Consider the following 17,915-nt stretch of genomic DNA (forward strand, 5'->3'; position numbering starts at 1 on the left):
ACACACAAATACAGACACACACACATACAAACACACGCACAGACTCAGAGAGCAGGTGTGTGTAGCTTTATTGTTATTAAACAAAAACAAAAATTCACTTCCATTCTAACATGGCTCTCCAGAATGTGAAAGCAGGAAGTGACATCCCAGGAGGACCTCTGCCCCCATAGACACACACACACACACGTGATGTACCAAAAAAGTGTAGAAAAATATTCTTGGAAAAAAAAGCAAATCTTCCAAATGACGACTAGCGGGAATGTGGATGCAAAGGAATGAAGCAAACATCAAGTCACAGAATTCCCGTCAGAGGGAATCGTCTCACTGTGGGCTTCTTTCAGCCAGCGCTAGGCTAGTTGAGCTAGCAACAATATTTACGAAACACAGGAATAATCACCAACATTCCACGGCGCTAACCTCTACTTGTCGGCAGCTGCGGGCTATGGAAAGCTGTTTCAGCATTAAATTCGTATAGTTGATAACCAGCTTAAGGTCTATCTACTAGTACGGTCTAGTTAAGTTGAACGACGAGGGTGCACTCATAGAACGACTGTCTTACCAGTAGCCTACTGTATGACAATTCTGCACGCTCGTAAGGACAACTACATTACTCGTGAGGCAAAATTGTGCACCAGTTGACAACTACGTGCTACTGGCACTACTAGTGAAGCACTAGATGTTAACTAATAGAATTTAATAATGTCACTAGTATTATTAGGAGCACACAGTTGTCAACTAGTAAAGTTTTGCCTCACAACTAACGTGGTTGTCCTAGTAGTTCGCAGATGGCAGAAATATCAGACATTTAACAGAAAAGTCCAACTATTTACGCACTAGTAGTGTGCAATTGCATACTAGTAGCATGTGGAAAGCTGTTTAAGCATTTATTCGAGATCCTTGATATACATTTTAAGGTTGAACTCGTGCCAATTTTAGTGGGAAAAACCTTACTCATATTACACAGTTGCTTTACCAGTGCGGCCAAGTTGTTCCACTAGTACACTGAATTGCCTTACTAGTGAGGACAAAAACGTACTAGTTCATGAACCTAAAGCTGGATATCAAGTCAATAAGTATTCAATGTGCTTAATATCCTAGCTTAAGGTTGTACTAGCAGGCCAAAAGTGGCACTAGTTGGGGGGGAAAAAAACATTTCTGGTAATACACTGTCATTCTACTAGTGTGCCCTCGTCGTTCTACTTGACTAGAGCGCACTCGTACATGGACCCTAACCTGAATATCAAGGATGTCAAATAAATGCTCAAAGGGGCTAATGTGTTATCTTATGTCATGTTATTGTTCCAGCGGCTAGCATCGAGGCTAACGCTGTCGACTCAGTGTGTGCGCTGCAGCGTCACTTCCACAAACAGGAAGCGAGGCACGTATCATTCAGGCAGGTACGTGCGCATGAAGATCTGCCGGCGTATCCACGGCGTGAAGTGGCTGACGTTGCTGTACACGCCGGGTCCCAGCACTTTGCTAAAGCAAACGCTGCCCCAGGACGTCAGGCCGAACAGCGTCCAGCGGCCCCCCGACGATTCCTCACACACCAGCGGACCACCGCTGTCGCCCTGGAAATGGGAGTAACACACCGCGCTCGCATCAAGGCTTACTCAACATAGGCCTCAAAATGGCCGACGTCATCGAAGATAGAGCCTAGAAAATAGGACTTGGAAGCTGGAATTTGGAAGCTGGAACCTAAAACCTAGAGCATAGAAACTACACTTAGAGGCTAGAACCTAGAAAAGAGTACTTGGAAGCAAGAACTTAGAAGCTCGAACCTAAAGGCTGAACCTAATGGCTAGAGCCTAGAACTAGAACTGAGAGGTAAAAACTAGAAGCTTGAAGATAAATGCGAGACCTGACAGGCAAGCAATTGGAAGCTAATACTTGGAGAATAGAACTTAGAAGCTTTAACCTAAAAGCTAGAGCCAAGAAGCTAAAACTTAGAAGCTAGAGCCTCTAATAGAGCTACAACCTTTACGATAGATCCAAGAAGCTAGTCAGAAGCTAGACTTGATAATGACAATACAAAAAATAATAATAATTTTGATTCCTCAAGCGCCTTTCAACGGACCCAAGAGGTCTAGAACTTCTAATAGAAGCTACAGCCTCGAAGTTAGGACTTGGAATTTCACATTTAGACCCTAGGACTTAGAGGCAATAAATTGTAGGTGAGTGGTGGTTACCATGCAGGAGTCGACGGTCCCAGCCTCATAACCAGCACAAAGCATCCTGGGAGTTATGGTCTTCATGTCGAAGTAGGACTGGCACTGGGGCATGGAGATGATCCGAACCTGTCCTTCCTGCAGCTTGAAGGGCACTGCGGAGGAAGCAGCACACAGAAAATAGCAGCGCGAACTAGGAAGCTAAACCTTAAAGCCAGGACTTTTCAGTCAGAACCTAAAAACTAGAGCCTTATACAGTATACTTGGAAGTTACAACCTAAAAGCTAGAGCCAAGAGGTTACGACATGCAAGCTAGAATTTAAAAGCTAGAGCTTAGAAGTAAGAACTTAAAAGCTATAGACAAGAAGCTACATAAAAAGTAGAGGCTCGTAATTAGAAGCTATGACTTAAAAGCTAAAGCCTAGAAATTAGGACTTGGAAGCGAGAACCTAAAAGCAAGAGTCTAGAAGCTACAACTTAGAAACCAAAGCCTAAAAGCTAGCTCTAAGAAGGTAGGACACAGAGGCTAGAACCTGGAAGGTAGTACATAAAAGCTAGAGCCTAGAAACGTGCACTTAGAAGCCTAACGTTGGAAGCTCGACTGGAAAAGTTAAAACTCAGAAGCTCGAACGGAGAAGCTCAAATTTGGAAGCTAAAATAAAAAAGCTAGAGCAAAGCTTGTACTGGAAGTTAACATTTGGAAGCTAGGACCTCAAAGTAAGAGTCTAGAAATGGGACCTTAGAAGCTCAACCTTGGAAGCAAGACCTAGAAGTTACAACTCGGAAGCTAGAACTCACAAGTGGGAATTTAAAAGATTGAACTTGGAAGCGAAAACCTAAAAGCAAGAGCCTAAGAACTACAACTTAGTAGCTAGAGCCGAGAGGCTAGATCTTAGAAGCTTTACCTTGGAAGCTAGACTTGTAAGATAACATTTTAATGTTAAAACTCAGAAGCTGGAACTTATGGGGTTGAACTTGGAAGCTAGGACTTAAAATCTAGCGTGAGGAAGTGAGGGTTCAGACTTACTCCTGTTGCCCATGTGACCCCATCCTGTGATGTAGCAGTATGAGCCCGGAGTGGGAATCTCATTGGGTCTGGGAAGACACACGGGCCGGACCCATTCTGTCTCGTCCACCTGGGGACATACATGATCCCACAATGCCTCAGCAGCTCTGACAAGGCCACCCCAGCCACTGCAACCCTCCTGGATGGCTCACCTCTGAGTCCAACTCCACCACGCTGATGTCATAGTCCACCACGGCACGGTTGTAGCGCGGGTGGACTGTGATGGCCCGCACGCCGTGCCTTTGACTGTGCACGCCCGGATGGTCCAAGTTGTTGAGACCCACGAGGACTTTCCACAGGTGGGCCTTCTCTCTCCTACACATGCACGCACATGCACAAGCTAGAATTTGGACGAGAGACATAAAGTCTAGAGCCTACAAAGTAAAACCTAGACAGAAGAGCCACGAAGCTAGGACTTGGAAGGTAGTACTTGGAAGAAAGTACCAAAAAGCTAGAGCAGACATGCTAGAACTTGGAAGTTAGAATTTAGAAGCTAGAACCTAAAAGCTAGACCGAGATGCTAGACTCGTCAGTTTGAACTCTGAAGCATGACCTAAAGGCGAGAGCCTAGAAACTGGAACTTCAAGGCTTAGAGCCTAGCAGCTAGGACTTGTAAGGCAGAACTTGTACGGAAGAACATAGAGGATAGACCCTGGAAGCTAGACTTACAAGCTAGACTTGAAGCTAGAACTAAGCTAGAGCCTAGACTCTAGACTCGGGGACCAAAAAGCTAGGACTTAGAAGCTAGAACTTGAAAGCGAGAATGTAAAAACTAGGGCCTAAAAGCCATACTCTATAAGCTAGACATGAGAAATAAAGACTTGGAAGCTAATGAATGAAGAGACTCCAACATGGAAGCTCGACTTGCTTGACTTTTGATAATTTGTGACTTGCTTTAAACTTTACGGTTAAGATTTGCGACTGACATGTGACATCCTTAACCAGAGTAACCTTCGTGTCTTTGTATAAATGATGTCGATGGTCTCACCCCTCGAAGCAGTGCGCAACGGTCAAAGCCCACTTTCTGCCGATGAGGACGCAGCCGCACACGTGACCGCTCTGACCGCTCTGCAGGGAGCACTGCCAAGGCCACGCCCCCCGCCGTGCCACGCGGCCTCCCAGAATCCTCTTTTCCCTGGAGGGCTGCGCACCCACCGCCGGGCGCAGGCCGCATTCTGGCAGTCAGACAGGAAACAGGAAGTAGACTCAGCTGACGCGTCCCGAGGAGAATCTCAGGGGGATTGATGAAGCTTACCGTCTCTGACGCAGACAAGACACACTCGCCTGCCGGAATGACATGAGTGACTGACACACACGCACATAAGCACACACACACACACACACACACGCACAAAATCAAATATCAGACATGGAGAACACGCTAATGTTCGCAATAGCACTTTACTCACTTCCTGACCCTCGCCAAAAATGGCTACCTTTCTTATACTCGCTCGCACGCATGCACACACACACACACACACACACACACCTCCTCTTCTCGAGGCGCGCCTGTAGAGACAAGCCTTTCCTCTCCTTCCACTCGGGATGAACGTGTAACCAGCGACGGCGACCTGGAGGACCTCCATGCTCGGGTACCATGGAAACGGAGGCGGGAACCCTGTAGCAGGGACACACTGCCTCTGATGGACTGCATCACCCGTGTGCGCGTGCGTGTATCAGCCTTGTAAGTGTGTCTGTGTGTGAGTACTTGTGTGCAGGTGTGTGTGTGCAGGCGTCTTTAGGTGTGTTTATTTGTCTGTCTGTCTGTCTCTGAGTGTTTGTGTATCTGTGTGCATTTTCGTTTGTGTATTTGTGTCTGTGTGCATGTGGGTAAGCGGGCCTCTGTGTGTGTGTTCATGCGTGTGTTTGTGTGTGCATTTTGGTAGTGTATTTGTGTCTGTGTGCATGTGGGTAAGCGCGCCTCTGTGTCTGTGTCCATGTGTGTGTTTGTGTGTGTGCATGCATGTGTGTGTGCTACTGACCTTACCCTAGTCCCAACTGGTCACAGGTCAGTTTGCTGAGCTGCTGGTTCCACTCGTCTGCGCACACGTGATAGCTGTCGGCTGTCCTCAACACAGTCACAATGGAACCTGACGACTGGCTCAGAGACACTACACACAACAACACGACACTCAGTCATCTGTGTGTCTGTGTGTGTAGATGTGGGTGCGTGCGAGGATTACCACAGTCCCACTCGTCGGAGGCGTCGGTGCAGTGTTTCTTCCCATCACACCACAGTGTCCTGTGCACGCACTCGTGATTGTTGCACGCCAACTCGTTATCTCCACATGCCGCTAACAACACACACACACACATATATACACACACACACACACACACACACACACACACACACTGCGTGAATGGGGGGGAAAAATTTTATGGGGGGAAAAATGCTCATTATCTACAAGAAATCACGGTAGCTAAAAGATAGAGCCTGGAAATTAGAATCTAGAGGCAAGAAGCTAGAAAATGGAAGTCAGAACGTAGAAGCTAGAGCTTAGACGTTACAATGTCGGAGCTTGAACGTGGAAGTCAGAACTTGGGAGCTTAAGCCTTGAAACTTGAACTTGAAGCGAGAAAGTAGAACGAGAAAGTCGGCGTTAGTCTTTGGAAGCTAGACTGTAGAAAGTAGAACTTAAAAGCTAGAAAATAGAAGCGAAAACTTAGTTGCTAGAACTTGGAAAGCGAGGCGCTACAACTTAGAAGTTACAAGTTGGAGTCTAGAACCCAGAATGTAAAAAACCACAACTTCTCACGAGACAGGCCGGGAATGACTCACAGCAGTTGACCTCATCGGCCAGCAGGGGGCAGTCTGGGAATCCGTCACAGATCATGCTGGTCTTGATACAAACGCCACTGCCAGGACATTCCCACAGAGCGCGCTCGGTGCAGCCTACCGTGTACGTGCAAAGACACTTCAGCACAGGTGTCTACAACAAGGACTCTTGTTTCACAAACGTCAGGTTGAGGTCTCACCACAGCGGTCTTCGTCGCTGCGGTCATCGCAGTCGGCGAGGCCATCGCAGCGCTTGCTGGCCAGGACGCAACGTCCGGAGCGACACTTGAAGTGACTGGGGGAGCACTCTGTTGCCATGGTGACATGGCAAACGCATACAGGAAATGAGCGTACAGGAAATGACATGCTAACACGTACATGCACGCACCGTCCACGCCGGCCTCGGGCAGGAGGCACGCCGAGCCGCTGCCCTCTTCAGGAAACTGAGCGCAGTCCGAGTCGTCTGGCCACTGCAATCCCACGATGCCAAGCACCGACTCGCATTTCTCCTTGGCTGTGCGACACAGAGACCTGCATGGGGGGGGGGGATACGGGGAGTAATCACATTGCTGAGACTCTCCCACCACACACCGGTAGCAACGCCTGGTTAACTACCCCTTTCCTGCCCTGTCCCTTCCTGCGGTGTCCTTCACTGTCCTATCCTTGTTGCGTCCCTTCTTCACATGATGTAGCACTGCCTGGGTCACTACCCCTGTCATCCCTGTCCAATCCTGCCGCGTCCCATCATGTCATTTCCTATGTTAACCTACCCTGTCCCATCCAGTTTGATTTGCTACTTGTTGTGTCCCTACCTTAAATTGTGTAGCACAGCATAATTCACGGTCTCTGGACTGTCGCATCCTGTCCTGTTCTTAACCATCCAGTCATACTTGCATCTATTTTTTTTAAACATGGTGTAACATTGCGTGGCTCACTACCCCTGTACTGTGCTGTCCTTTCCCATCCTGTCTTATTTACTGCACGCTGCGTCCCTTCATCTCACGGTGTAACACTGCCTGGCTCACAACCCCTGTCCTGTCCTATCTAATTTGAAGAGGATATCCAACTACCAAAAAAGGTATACTGCTCCACCATACTGCATGACCAAGGAACGGAAGAGGACAGGTTTGACATGCACTCACCTGCAAGGTGGTACGGTGCTCAGGCTGAGCGGGTCACACTTGGGTACGAGTAGTGTGCAAGCGTAGAACATGAGGTACTGGTAGCAGCCCGTCTGCACCAGCGCCGGGAACAGCGACGACTCCCACGATACGGAGCTCTCCCGCTGCGACACGTGACCCAGGAAGTTGGGGAAGCGCGTGTGGTTGTAGGGCAGGTTCATACACAGCTCCAAGCTGATTGGCTCACAGCTGGCTGACATGCCCAAAAGGGGAGGAGGGAGTCAAAGGAGATACAAACCTTCGCCTTCAACTGAGGTTTACGTAGTTAACGAAAGTCAACCGCATAACCAAAAGTCAAATTGAAAAAACATTTGTCAAAGACTTACAGCAATTGTTGTGCCGCGCATCACAGGAAGTGGTTGTGCAGCCGGGCTGAGCCGTGGGGCATACGGTGTGAGCTGGCGCGCACGCACACACACAAACAACCACACACATACACACACACACACACACACACTGAGAGAGTGAGAGACACACACACACACACACACACACACACAAAGGCAGCCTGTTGCCAACCGGACGACTTACTGTGATCGCGCATGCAAGGCTCTTCGTCGCTGCCATCTTTGCAGTCGTCTTCGCCGTCACAACGGAACGCTGGAGGAATACACTGGCCGTTACGGCATTCCCAAAGACCCTGGCTCTGACATGCTGCACACCCGCACAGACAGGTGAGTCATTCCCGCAATTTGAGTGGTGGGGCCGTCGTCACTCCAGCAACTCACAGCAGTTGAGCTCGTCGCTTTTGTCCAGACAATCGTGGTCGCCGTCACAGAGCCAATCCCTGGAGACGCAGCGGCCGTCGCCACAGCGATGGTCCCGCGACGTATCGCAAACTGACAAAACAGTCAGTTAGCCTGGCGCAGAGGTTTTTGAAATGTTGACCCTTTCATGATCCTAATGCTCATTAAACAGAACCGAACCCCAGTTTTTAGAAGCACGGTTTCACGTGCGCTCTCTCACCACAGTCGAGTTCGTCGCTAAGGTCTCCGCAGTCGTCGTAGCCGTCGCACAGCAGAAGCGGCGCCAGGCAGCGGCCCGTCGAGCAGCGGAACTCCGTGTCTGAACACACTGAACGACGATGTCATCAGTGTGAGGCAGACCACGATGACCACGTTTCAAGCATACGTGCGTGTGTGTGCTCACCGCAGTGCGCCTCGTCGCTCCAGTCGTCGCAGTCGTTGTGGCCATTGCACACCAGCTTCTGAGGGACACAAATCCCTGTGGCGCACAGGAAGTCATCCTTCTCGCCGCACGCCGCTGTTGGCCAATCAGAGCGTATCACATGACATCACCAAACATCCATCCATGCATCCATTTTCTGAGCCGCGTCTCCTCACTAGGGTCGCGGGCGTGCTGGAGCCTATCCCAGCTGCCGTCGGGCAGGAGGCGGGGTACACCATGAACTGGTTGCCAGCCAATCCCAGGGCGCACACAAACAAACATCCATTTGCACTCACATTCACACCTTTGGGCAATTTAGAGTTGTCACTAGGGCTAAAATAATTAATCCAATACTCCCTAGTCACTATCTCGGTGTGGACCAATCGACATGCCGACTACTCACAGGGTTTGCCCACAGCCTGTCGGGGTGTGTAGCAGGCGGGGGGTGTTGCGGAGGTCAAGGAGGAGGAGGAGGAAGTGGCGTGGCTAAACTGGGAGCAGCGCAGGAAGTCGGGCCAGGAGGCGTTGAACATCTGCAGAACGGGCTCGCAACCTTCCCTTGCTGCCTCACAGAAGGACGCGCACGGCAACAACACCCACCTGTGGGTGAGCGGGTGAGCGACTATTCTGGGATGTGGCGAGCGGGGCATCACGGGGCTACCTGTGCTGAGCGTTGTTGTCATGGAAACACTGCGGCAGGGCCAGAGAGCAGCCGAACAGCATGATGTGTTTGTAGCAGGACAGTCTGCTCAGGTAGCTGAAGAACCTGCGACACACACCACGTCACTTCCCGAACTCACGCCCATCCCCCGTCTGCCGTTACCTTAGCAACATGTCCACCTCGGAACTCTTCACCACGGCGGCGGCAGAGGACAGCCATGTTTGGTTGTATGGCAACATGTGACACTGAGGCTCCGCCAGTGGCTGACAACCGCCTGCACACATGACCCATTTTTGATTAAACAGTTGGTGCATCATGATTTCATGCTTTCTTCAATGGACATTGAATGGATACAACACAAGTAAACATACAATACAAATAGATTTGATGGGAGAACATGAAGAAAACTAAACTCGCGTTACATTAGTCTTCTTTTTCGCAGAGCAGAGAGAATATTAAATGTGTTGCTGCACAATTGGTTTTTAAATATCTCCACACACACACACACACACACACACACACACACACACACACGCTAACCTGCGTCCGGCGCAGCGGTGGCCAGCCAGGTGGAGCTCAGCGAGGTGACGGATGTCAGCAATTCGGCGGCCGTCGAGATTGGCAGAATGGGCGGGGCTTGAGATGCATCTGCCAGGGGGGAGGGGCTTGTACTGTTGCCACGGTAACCAGCTTCCCTGTCAGCCATCGGCTCGGGGGAAGGGAGGGGGCTGGAGTCCGAGACACGGCCGCCAATCACACCTGAGGCAAGACCACATGCACATAATCAACAACAACCAAAAAACTGTTTCACAACTTCAGTGCATATGTGCCTGCATGGTCAAGGAGCCTTTCGATTGGTTCACTTTAAATACACGAGCATGCACGTCTATGAATAGTGTCGGAGGGATCTGGTTACCATGGTGACCCCGGTTACACGTCTCGCTCGCTCACTCACACGTCGGCTAATAATAACAATCAACCGAGAAGCCCCCCACCCCAACAAGTGCCAGGGTTAGTTTTCAACACTAAAGCCGGAATGTTTGTGTGCTCATCACGCCTTTCAAAGTTGTCTCAAGGTCAGCGGCAAAAAAACACACACACACATTTGTAGCTTGATAGAAGACAAGGAGGAGATGAAGATGCAGAAAAGCTGACAAGATGTTTTATGATCCGAGTAAATATTTGACATTCCGCCCGATTGGTCGACGCCTTCTAGTTGTCATGGGGACCGCTCACACACGCACGTTTTGTGTAGTCCACCCGTTAACCAACATGTCAGAAATAACTCCACGGGTGTGTGAATACCGGTAAGTGCGAGCACGAGGATGACGCCGCCCAGCAGGCTGGCGACAGGAAGTAGGACGTAAACGAGACGGAGGCGACCAGGTGTCTGTGGCTTGTGAGGACACACCTCCTCGCCCATCCCGCTTTCAGTTACTCCGCCGGTCACCTGTGGGAGCACAAAGGGGTAGCGCAGGTCGTTTTGGACAAAAACTCACATTTTTACGACATCGAGACAACGTGACTGCACGAGGAGGACACAAATGTTGGGTTTATAACAGGGTAGGAGTGAACACAAGTCCGTTTTCTACCAGGAAATTGATGTGCTTTCGAGCAAGTGGAAAATAGAAAGATGTTTCTGGATCATAAAAAGACACATCTGGGTCATAAAGCTCCAATGTGTAAAATACATGAACTATATTAGTTTACTAATGAAATAATTCACATTTGTACTTTTTAAAATGTAACCAACAAAGTACTTTAAAGAATAACATAGCCAAGTTGCTTTTGATATTTATAAAATTAACTAATTATGTAATTAACTAAAACAGGTTGTCTATACATAGAAAACAATATATAAATTAAATGTGTAATAATGGAACGCTTTACTGATATTTTCCTCAGCAGCAGTTCAATCAACCAATTACATGATCAAGTTAAATTTTAAACATCTATAGATTATTTACTTATTTAAAAAAAAAAATTACAATCAACCCATTTAATACATGTAAAATATGGACACGAAATGGTTTATTTTGCAAATATTTTACAAATTAATGAACCACTTATACAATAAATACATTAGATGTTAAGAACAGTTGACAATTGTTTTATTTGCAAAACAAATACAAAAAATTGTCTATAATGAACTTATAATTTGTATTCGTTTTCTTTTTTTTTTTTTTTAACCTCCATTTGAGAACAGATTCTCTTTTCCAATGCTGACCTGGCTGCAGACAGCACAGTAAAACAAGGCAAAATAAAAACAAATCCAAATACATCCCAAAAAAATGAACAATGTGACGTACACAAAACAATAACACAATCATAAATAAGATCTCTTCCACTCCAAGTACACCATTGCTCCCTTCACTAAACCTGTAACTATTTGTCAGACACGAGTCTCCTTTGATAAGAATTTAATATCTGTACGAATAAATTAAAAAATAGTTACATTTAAACAGATTCTAGGAAAAGTAGTTGAATACTATATTCTTGACCATTTACATGATCAGAGGGGCCAGCACGTGGACCCCGGCCCATACTTTGTTTAACCCTGCCCTTAAATAATGACATCACCACACGGGGCGGAGCTAGACAAGACTTAAAAGTCACACGAGGCAATTAGCGCAAGTCACAAGTCGATACTGGTGGACCCCCCACCCCCTTTTTTTTTTTGGTCTGCTTCTGGTTTAATTCCCTGCGCTGACGAATGCCACATGGGCACGCGCGCGAGCACACTCACCGTGTCCGTTCCTGCGCTGAAGGTGACAAGCGGCCACGAGCGCATGACCTTCCTCTGCCGCCTCCGCCGGAACGCGCCAACTGAAGTCTGCGGCCGCGACAGACCCACTGCTGGGCCCGCCTCCTCCTCCTCTCTCTCCCCCTCTCTCTCTTCTCTCTCCCTCTCGAGTGGGCACGTGACCGCACAGACTTACAGACACACACACACACACACACACAACCACAAACACAAACAAACAAAGCACATACAAGATGCAGAACCCGACTCAAGTGACAATCATCAACAGGGACCGGTCATCATACAGACTTTATTTGTCAAATCAAATGGTTAGATTTTTCCCATGACATCATCATCAAGTGCCACGACCGCCTATGACATCATAATGTGACCGCCTACGAAACCGTCACCCCGCCGGCGTCTTCGGCCGAGCTCAGAAGCAAGTAGGCGGCGAGCGACAGCACGGCGCCGCCCAGCGGGACGAGGACGAGTACAGCGCACCTCCGCCAGCGTCCCGTCCGGCCGCCGTCCTCCTCGTCCTCCCCGTCCCGCCGCCCTCGCTTCTTGGCGCGGCGCCCTCCTCGGCGCTTTGTGAACGCCTCCAGCTCCTCCTAGACGCACACACATTAGCTTAGCGTGGCGGCGGGAGGTGACCCCCCCTCCTTCATCCTCACCTGACGTCTCCGCTGCTCCTCTTCCTCCGCAGCTTTCTGCTCTGCCTCCTTGAGCTGGACGCATACACGCACGCATTAGTGTGTGCAAGTGTGTGTGTGTGCGTGTGTGTGTGCATGTGTGTTCACCTGGCTGACTTTCCTCTGTTGTTCAACGCAGTTGTCATCACACTCGACAACACAGCCTGACGCCATCGCGCACGCAAGCTCCTGTGAGACACGCGACGCAACAATGAGGTGACAAGAGACGCGTGGGAAAATACGGCGGCCGTTTTGTACCTTTTTGATCCTCCTGCAGGGACATCGCAGCTTGACCTTCTGATGACATTTGGCCCCACACACCCCCGGATGACACACCTTCTTGCAGCGATGACCGCAGCTCAGCTACACACACACACACACACACACACACGTCTAGCAGCTGAGCCTCAAGAGTCTTCTTCTTCCTGAAGTGCAGGCGGCCACGTCGCCACCCATCCCGTTGGGCCGCACCCAACAAGATGGCGGCCGGGCGAGACGCGCGTACCTCTTTGGGACACTGGTTGCTACACGAGCCGAACGCCATCCTTGTCTCCTCGTCGGCCGTCGTCATCTTCCTGCGATACAGGCGATGACATCATCACCACACCGAGATAGCGACTAGGGAGTATTGGATTCATCAATTTAGCCCTAGTGTCAACTTTATCGCTATCTCATGATTCGGGTTTCGTGAGTGATTCCAAACGCAGCGACTCCGTTTGGACTCATTCCCGACTCTCGAATCACTAAATGGGGATTTTTTTTCGGAACTATCTAGGTCCATCATATGCTCACGTGCACTCCACATAGAGTGTGCTCATCTTGCAATGGCAGCGTTGGCGGATCATCTGGCGGCAAGGGGGGCAGTCGCCAACGTGACAGGGCAGCGGGCAGGTGTGGGGGCAAAGGCTTGGCCGGGGCTTGGAGCAGCCCTCCTCGCAGTCGTCGCACTAGCGACACAGGCGTCACTATTGATATTTCAATATTGATCGCGGCGTTACAAAGCGGCTAGCCGCTTCACCTTGTTGCCGTCGTCCAGCAGGTGGCACTCCCTGCCGCACGCGTGGTTGCCACAGCTCAACGGTCGGCCGCACGGCCCCTTGCACGAGAAGCGGCCCCGGCGGCAACACGGCACGGCGCTCACCTGAACAACCGCCATCGTGACGTCGTCATCGGGAGATTGTCACGAGCAAGCGTGCGGAAGAAACATTCTTACCTTGTGTTCTCCAAAACAGGAGCTGGAAGAGAGAGACAGTCAAAACATGCATTTGCATCAATGTGTGTACGTGTCTCTGCGTTGGGTGTCGGTAGGTGCGTATGCGTGTGTCGTACACTGGTAGCGGCACTTGACAAGGGGGGCAGGGCAGGGCCTTGGTCACAAAGGCCGGTTCTGAGCGCTGCTCCCACGGCCCGGACAACTGCACCTGTGGCACACCATCGGGAGACAAAGATCGTTACGGGTGAGACGCACACCACACGGGGGACAAAGATCATTCCGAATGACAAAGGACGTGCGCGCGACCTGCTGGGACTTGAGCAGAACGCGGTCGTGGCACGGCCGCGGGCACGTGTGCGCGCAGCCGACCAGAGGCAGAAGGCAGGGCTGCGAGCAGGGCGGGCAGGGCCCGGGGTGGCAGCGGTGGCGCTCTCTGGCAGCGTGGTGGCAGGAAGGTGGAGACCTAGGGCGGGCGTCACGGGTGAGAGGGTTAGGTCACTCGCGCGTGATTTGTGATTGGACGAGCGAGTCGGGGAGCGAAGTTGACGTACCTGCAGATCTCCTTGCAGCGAGGAGGCTTGGTGCTCCGCTCACGTCCGCACGGCACCGTCAAGGAGGCGGCGCCGCACGCGCACTTGACGTCCACCGTCTGTGGACACGGGTAACAACTTCCTGGCGGTGCAGGGGGGCGCATCAGACGCGTGCACGCACACATGCACGTACATCACAGTCAAAGTGCGTTACCTTGGTGACACACGGACGGACATTTGTGGTTGCGACATCCCAGAGTCCGAGCGCAGATCTGGTCACACGGGGGGCAGTTGCCGGGGCAACACTGCCACACGGGGCGGGAGGGGAAGGTGGATGAGCGGTGGCTGAGTGCGGCTGCGCACGGGCACGAGCACGTGGACGGCGACTCACCTTCCTCCGACACGGGTGTTTCTGGCAGCTTCTGCTCTTTGAACATTTGGACTCACACAAATAGTCTTTGTGACACGCCATCAGCTTCCTGTATTTCCCGCAACGGCACTCCTTCTCCACCTCCTGACATGCGTGCGCGCGCACACACACACACACACACACACAACAGCAGGTCAACATCAGCACAGCACGCACGTTTGTACGCGCGCATTACCTGTCGGCAGGTGTCGCAATTCCCGCGGTGACACCTCATGGAGCAGGTGTGCTTCCCGCACGACAGGGGGCGATCACACGTGTCACCACACAGTGGCACTTCCTCCGTGCACGGCAGGCTGGACTCTGTGATGCACACGAAGAAATTTACTGGAAACTGTCCACCCCACAGGACTCAAAAGTGTGTGCGCGTGTCTCTCACTGTTCCTGCCGCAGGGACACGATCTGCTGAGCGAGCGGGGGCACGGTGGGCAGAGTGCGTCGTGGCACACGCGCTCACAGGTGTGATTCCCACACGAGAGGATGGCGCCGCACACCTGAGGAACAGGTCAAGGGAACACGGTCAGACATTTTGGGGGCGACTGGCTGCTCCTAATAAAGTGGCCAGGCTTCCGCGTACCCCTTCGCACTTCCACTTAGGCCCGTCGCAGGGTCTCTCCGATTTTTGCCGACCGCACACACACTTCTGAATGCTGACTCTGGGACAAGGGGAACACTCTGACACACACAAACACATGGTGAATGTACAGGAAGCAGAAAAAGACGCCATTGGCTACCTCACGCGTGTGTACCTGAGTGACACGGCTGGGAACATTTGTGTTGTCGACATGGCAACAACTTCCCGCACGGCTGCTGGCATGACCAAGCCTGGAAGAGAGAGAGAGAGGGGGGGGGAAAGTGTGGCGCTGTGAAAGTGTAGTTTTTGAAAATGTCTGTCTGTTATATCCATATCTAAACTATACATTGCTCTCTTGCATGCCAAGAATTAAAGTACCATATACTATATAAAGCAAAGAAAAGTGGGAAAAGGAGGCAGATAGAAAATTAGCAGAGGAAGCATGGCGAGACATTTGGAGCGTCCAATGGTCGTCAACCAATTCAATGATCTGGAGGGAACACTGCTGGAAACACGTAAGATATTTTAGACTCTGCTCCAAGAAAAGTATGAAAATGTTAACGTTGGAAAACAATGCTGGAAGCGATTGTATTTTTTTTTTTTTTAAATACAAAAACATTACCCTATTAAATAAAAAAGAATGGGAAAAACCAAAAAAAGAAAATGCGCATCTGCGCACCTTGTTGCTGCAGCGCCGGGGCAGGGGCTTAGCTTTGCCGCATAAGCAGGAAACGGACACCATCTTGGGACACGGCGGGCAGGGACCTAAGGACAAAAGGACAGACAGGAAGTTGACTTAAGGACAAATGGAGAAAGAGCGCGAGAGTGTGTGTGGTTACCAGGGTGACACAGCAGCAGACATGCGTGTCCACAGGAAGGTTTCAGCTCCTTGTGACACACTCCGCCGCACGAGTGAGGCGCTAACCAGGGATCGGCGGGAGGATCCTGAAGCTTCCCACAGTAGCACATGTACCTGAACACAACACGCACACAATCATGTCCATGGGACGCTCACCATGCGCGCCATTGCGGTTGCTTACCTGGCGGGCGTGTCGGCGTGGGAGTACTCAGCCCGACACTTGGGACTGCGCAGGAAAATGAACACACAAATGAAGAGAAATAGCATCGACATGATTTCTTTCAAGTATTCTCTCAGAAAAAGTATTTTTGTTTACCCCCCCACAGGACTCACCAGGGCCACGGATGCTGCTTGCGCCCAAAGTCTTCGTCTGTGGCCGAGCAGAGCAAGAACACAGAGTCCCTGGCCCACTTCTGGATGCACGGAAGATGAAAGAGGGAGAAACAGCCGGAGCAGCTCCACACCTGGATGGGGGGAAGGAAGGGTAGACTTTAGCGAGGCGGAGGTGTCACCTGACCCAACGAAAGCCCCTTCCCCGTCCTCACCGGCTGCGTCCTCTTCACCGAGGCGATGCAGATGAGGCAGGTGAGAGCTCCGGACGTGAAGAGCTCGCTGACGTACTGACCCGTTCTTTGCAGGCCTGTGACGTCGCCACCTGCACACGGACGTCATTGCACGTTCAGACTGACTGCTGGCCAACCCTTCTCATATTTTCTGGAGTGTTTCCACCCATACATCGGGAATTATTTGGTGTAAGTTTTTCTTTTAAATATGAATGTATGTCAAATTACAGCAGAACTGGAACGTTAAATAGCAAAAAGGAAAAAAAAAATGGTTGTTCATATTTGTGGCATTATGTAAGAAGTCCATCTGGTCAAGAGTAAAATCACGCACACAAGACCCATTTGACATGGCTCACCTGTATGACTGGCATATGCGGTGAAGGTGGACTCCAGAACGCGCGCATCCTTGTGCTCTTCGTCGTCATCCTCATCGTCGTCATCCTCAGAGGAGCAGCCGGTGTGGCGCTCCATCAGTCTCTCCACGGCGACCTGGTTGGACTTGCGGATCTCCTCGAACCTGGCCGGCCCGGAAGCGCCTGTCCGCCGGCCCGCGGGAAGTGGGTCAGCGCACGGCTAAAGCTTTTTAGCGTCATCGCACTCACCGTGCCGAGCTTCGGGCGGCACCGTCGTCTTGGCCCTCGCTCCTCTTCCTGCGCCACTTCCGGGCCTCTCTCGCACCCTTTCTCCTGGAGCATCCTGCTTCCGGCCACGCCCCCTGCCCTGAGGCCTCCAGGCTGGCTCCATGGCAGCCACGAGGGCAAAGTCCCACGTTCAAGCTTACCTCCTGCACAAAATGGAGTTGTTGACCTGTTCATACGCCACTTCGACTGCATATTAAATATTAATAAAGACAGTTATAATAATAATAATAATGGTGATGATGATCATTGTTTAGCCAGGTGTCATATGACGATAGAAGTGCTCCATGAATACAAGACTTCCGAGAAGTTAGCACAAGCTAAAAAGCCGGCTAGCTAAGTGTCACGAAGACGGGCGGAAGCTCCCAAAAAGCAACGTGAAGGTTACTATGGGACACCAAAATGTAAATAAATATCGAGTCGAGCGCGTTATCCGAAAACATAAAGGAAAAGACACTTAAGAGGAGGTGAACGAACCTTTGTTCGCTTTCGTTTGCAGCAGCCACGCGCACCAATTCGCGCTGCATGCTGGGAGTCGTAGTCCATTTGCAGCCAAACGTGGAGTGGGTGGGAGGGAGGACTACAAATCCCATGACTCGTCGAGAAACAGCAGTAGAGAATGCAGATATTTTGGCGAGACACGCTGTCACATTG

General features: G+C 50.7%; 2 protein-coding genes across 4 annotated transcripts; both read right to left on the reverse strand.

Moving 5' to 3' along the window:
- Window positions 1-51: 51 nt before the first annotated feature.
- corin (corin, serine peptidase) lies at window positions 52-11,850 on the reverse strand. Of its 3 annotated transcripts, none has more exons than XM_061668896.1 (24): window positions 11,769-11,850; window positions 10,328-10,472; window positions 9,563-9,781; window positions 9,185-9,296; window positions 9,023-9,127; window positions 8,765-8,961; window positions 8,344-8,457; window positions 8,161-8,259; window positions 7,923-8,033; window positions 7,726-7,848; window positions 7,521-7,592; window positions 7,156-7,387; window positions 6,402-6,544; window positions 6,214-6,321; window positions 6,017-6,130; window positions 5,418-5,528; window positions 5,222-5,345; window positions 4,724-4,852; window positions 4,490-4,539; window positions 4,223-4,409; window positions 3,387-3,549; window positions 3,196-3,304; window positions 2,190-2,323; window positions 52-1,571 (listed from the first exon to the last, which is right to left on the reverse strand). In XM_061668896.1, the coding sequence occupies exons 1-24, from the start codon at window positions 11,811-11,813 to the stop codon at window positions 1,386-1,388; spliced, it is 3,132 nt and encodes a 1,043-aa protein (XP_061524880.1). In that variant the 5' UTR covers window positions 11,814-11,850; the 3' UTR covers window positions 52-1,385. The 3 variants fall into 3 exon arrangements, with proteins under 3 accessions (XP_061524880.1, XP_061524879.1, XP_061524881.1); XM_061668895.1 differs by having other exon boundaries at window positions 8,161-8,268; XM_061668897.1 differs by lacking the exons at window positions 52-1,571; window positions 2,190-2,323; window positions 3,196-3,304 and having other exon boundaries at window positions 3,536-3,574; window positions 8,161-8,268.
- Window positions 11,839-17,809, reverse strand: nfxl1 (nuclear transcription factor, X-box binding-like 1). The gene is made up of 25 exons (XM_061668898.1): window positions 17,739-17,809; window positions 17,226-17,407; window positions 16,980-17,159; window positions 16,606-16,715; window positions 16,394-16,524; window positions 16,242-16,286; window positions 16,041-16,174; window positions 15,881-15,966; window positions 15,377-15,452; window positions 15,205-15,302; window positions 15,007-15,121; window positions 14,806-14,930; window positions 14,592-14,714; window positions 14,415-14,505; window positions 14,222-14,342; window positions 13,977-14,133; window positions 13,787-13,878; window positions 13,671-13,692; window positions 13,476-13,598; window positions 13,250-13,404; window positions 12,963-13,032; window positions 12,716-12,820; window positions 12,566-12,646; window positions 12,440-12,493; window positions 11,839-12,376 (listed from the first exon to the last, which is right to left on the reverse strand). Exons 2-25 carry the CDS (start codon window positions 17,365-17,367, stop codon window positions 12,161-12,163), a joined length of 2,652 nt encoding a protein of 883 aa, XP_061524882.1. The 5' UTR covers window positions 17,368-17,407; window positions 17,739-17,809; the 3' UTR covers window positions 11,839-12,160.
- Between the last annotated feature and the right edge of the window lie 106 nt (window positions 17,810-17,915).

This window comes from Phycodurus eques, chromosome 23 (assembly GCF_024500275.1).
Source record: "Phycodurus eques isolate BA_2022a chromosome 23, UOR_Pequ_1.1, whole genome shotgun sequence".
Lineage (NCBI taxonomy): Eukaryota > Metazoa > Chordata > Actinopteri > Syngnathiformes > Syngnathidae > Phycodurus > Phycodurus eques.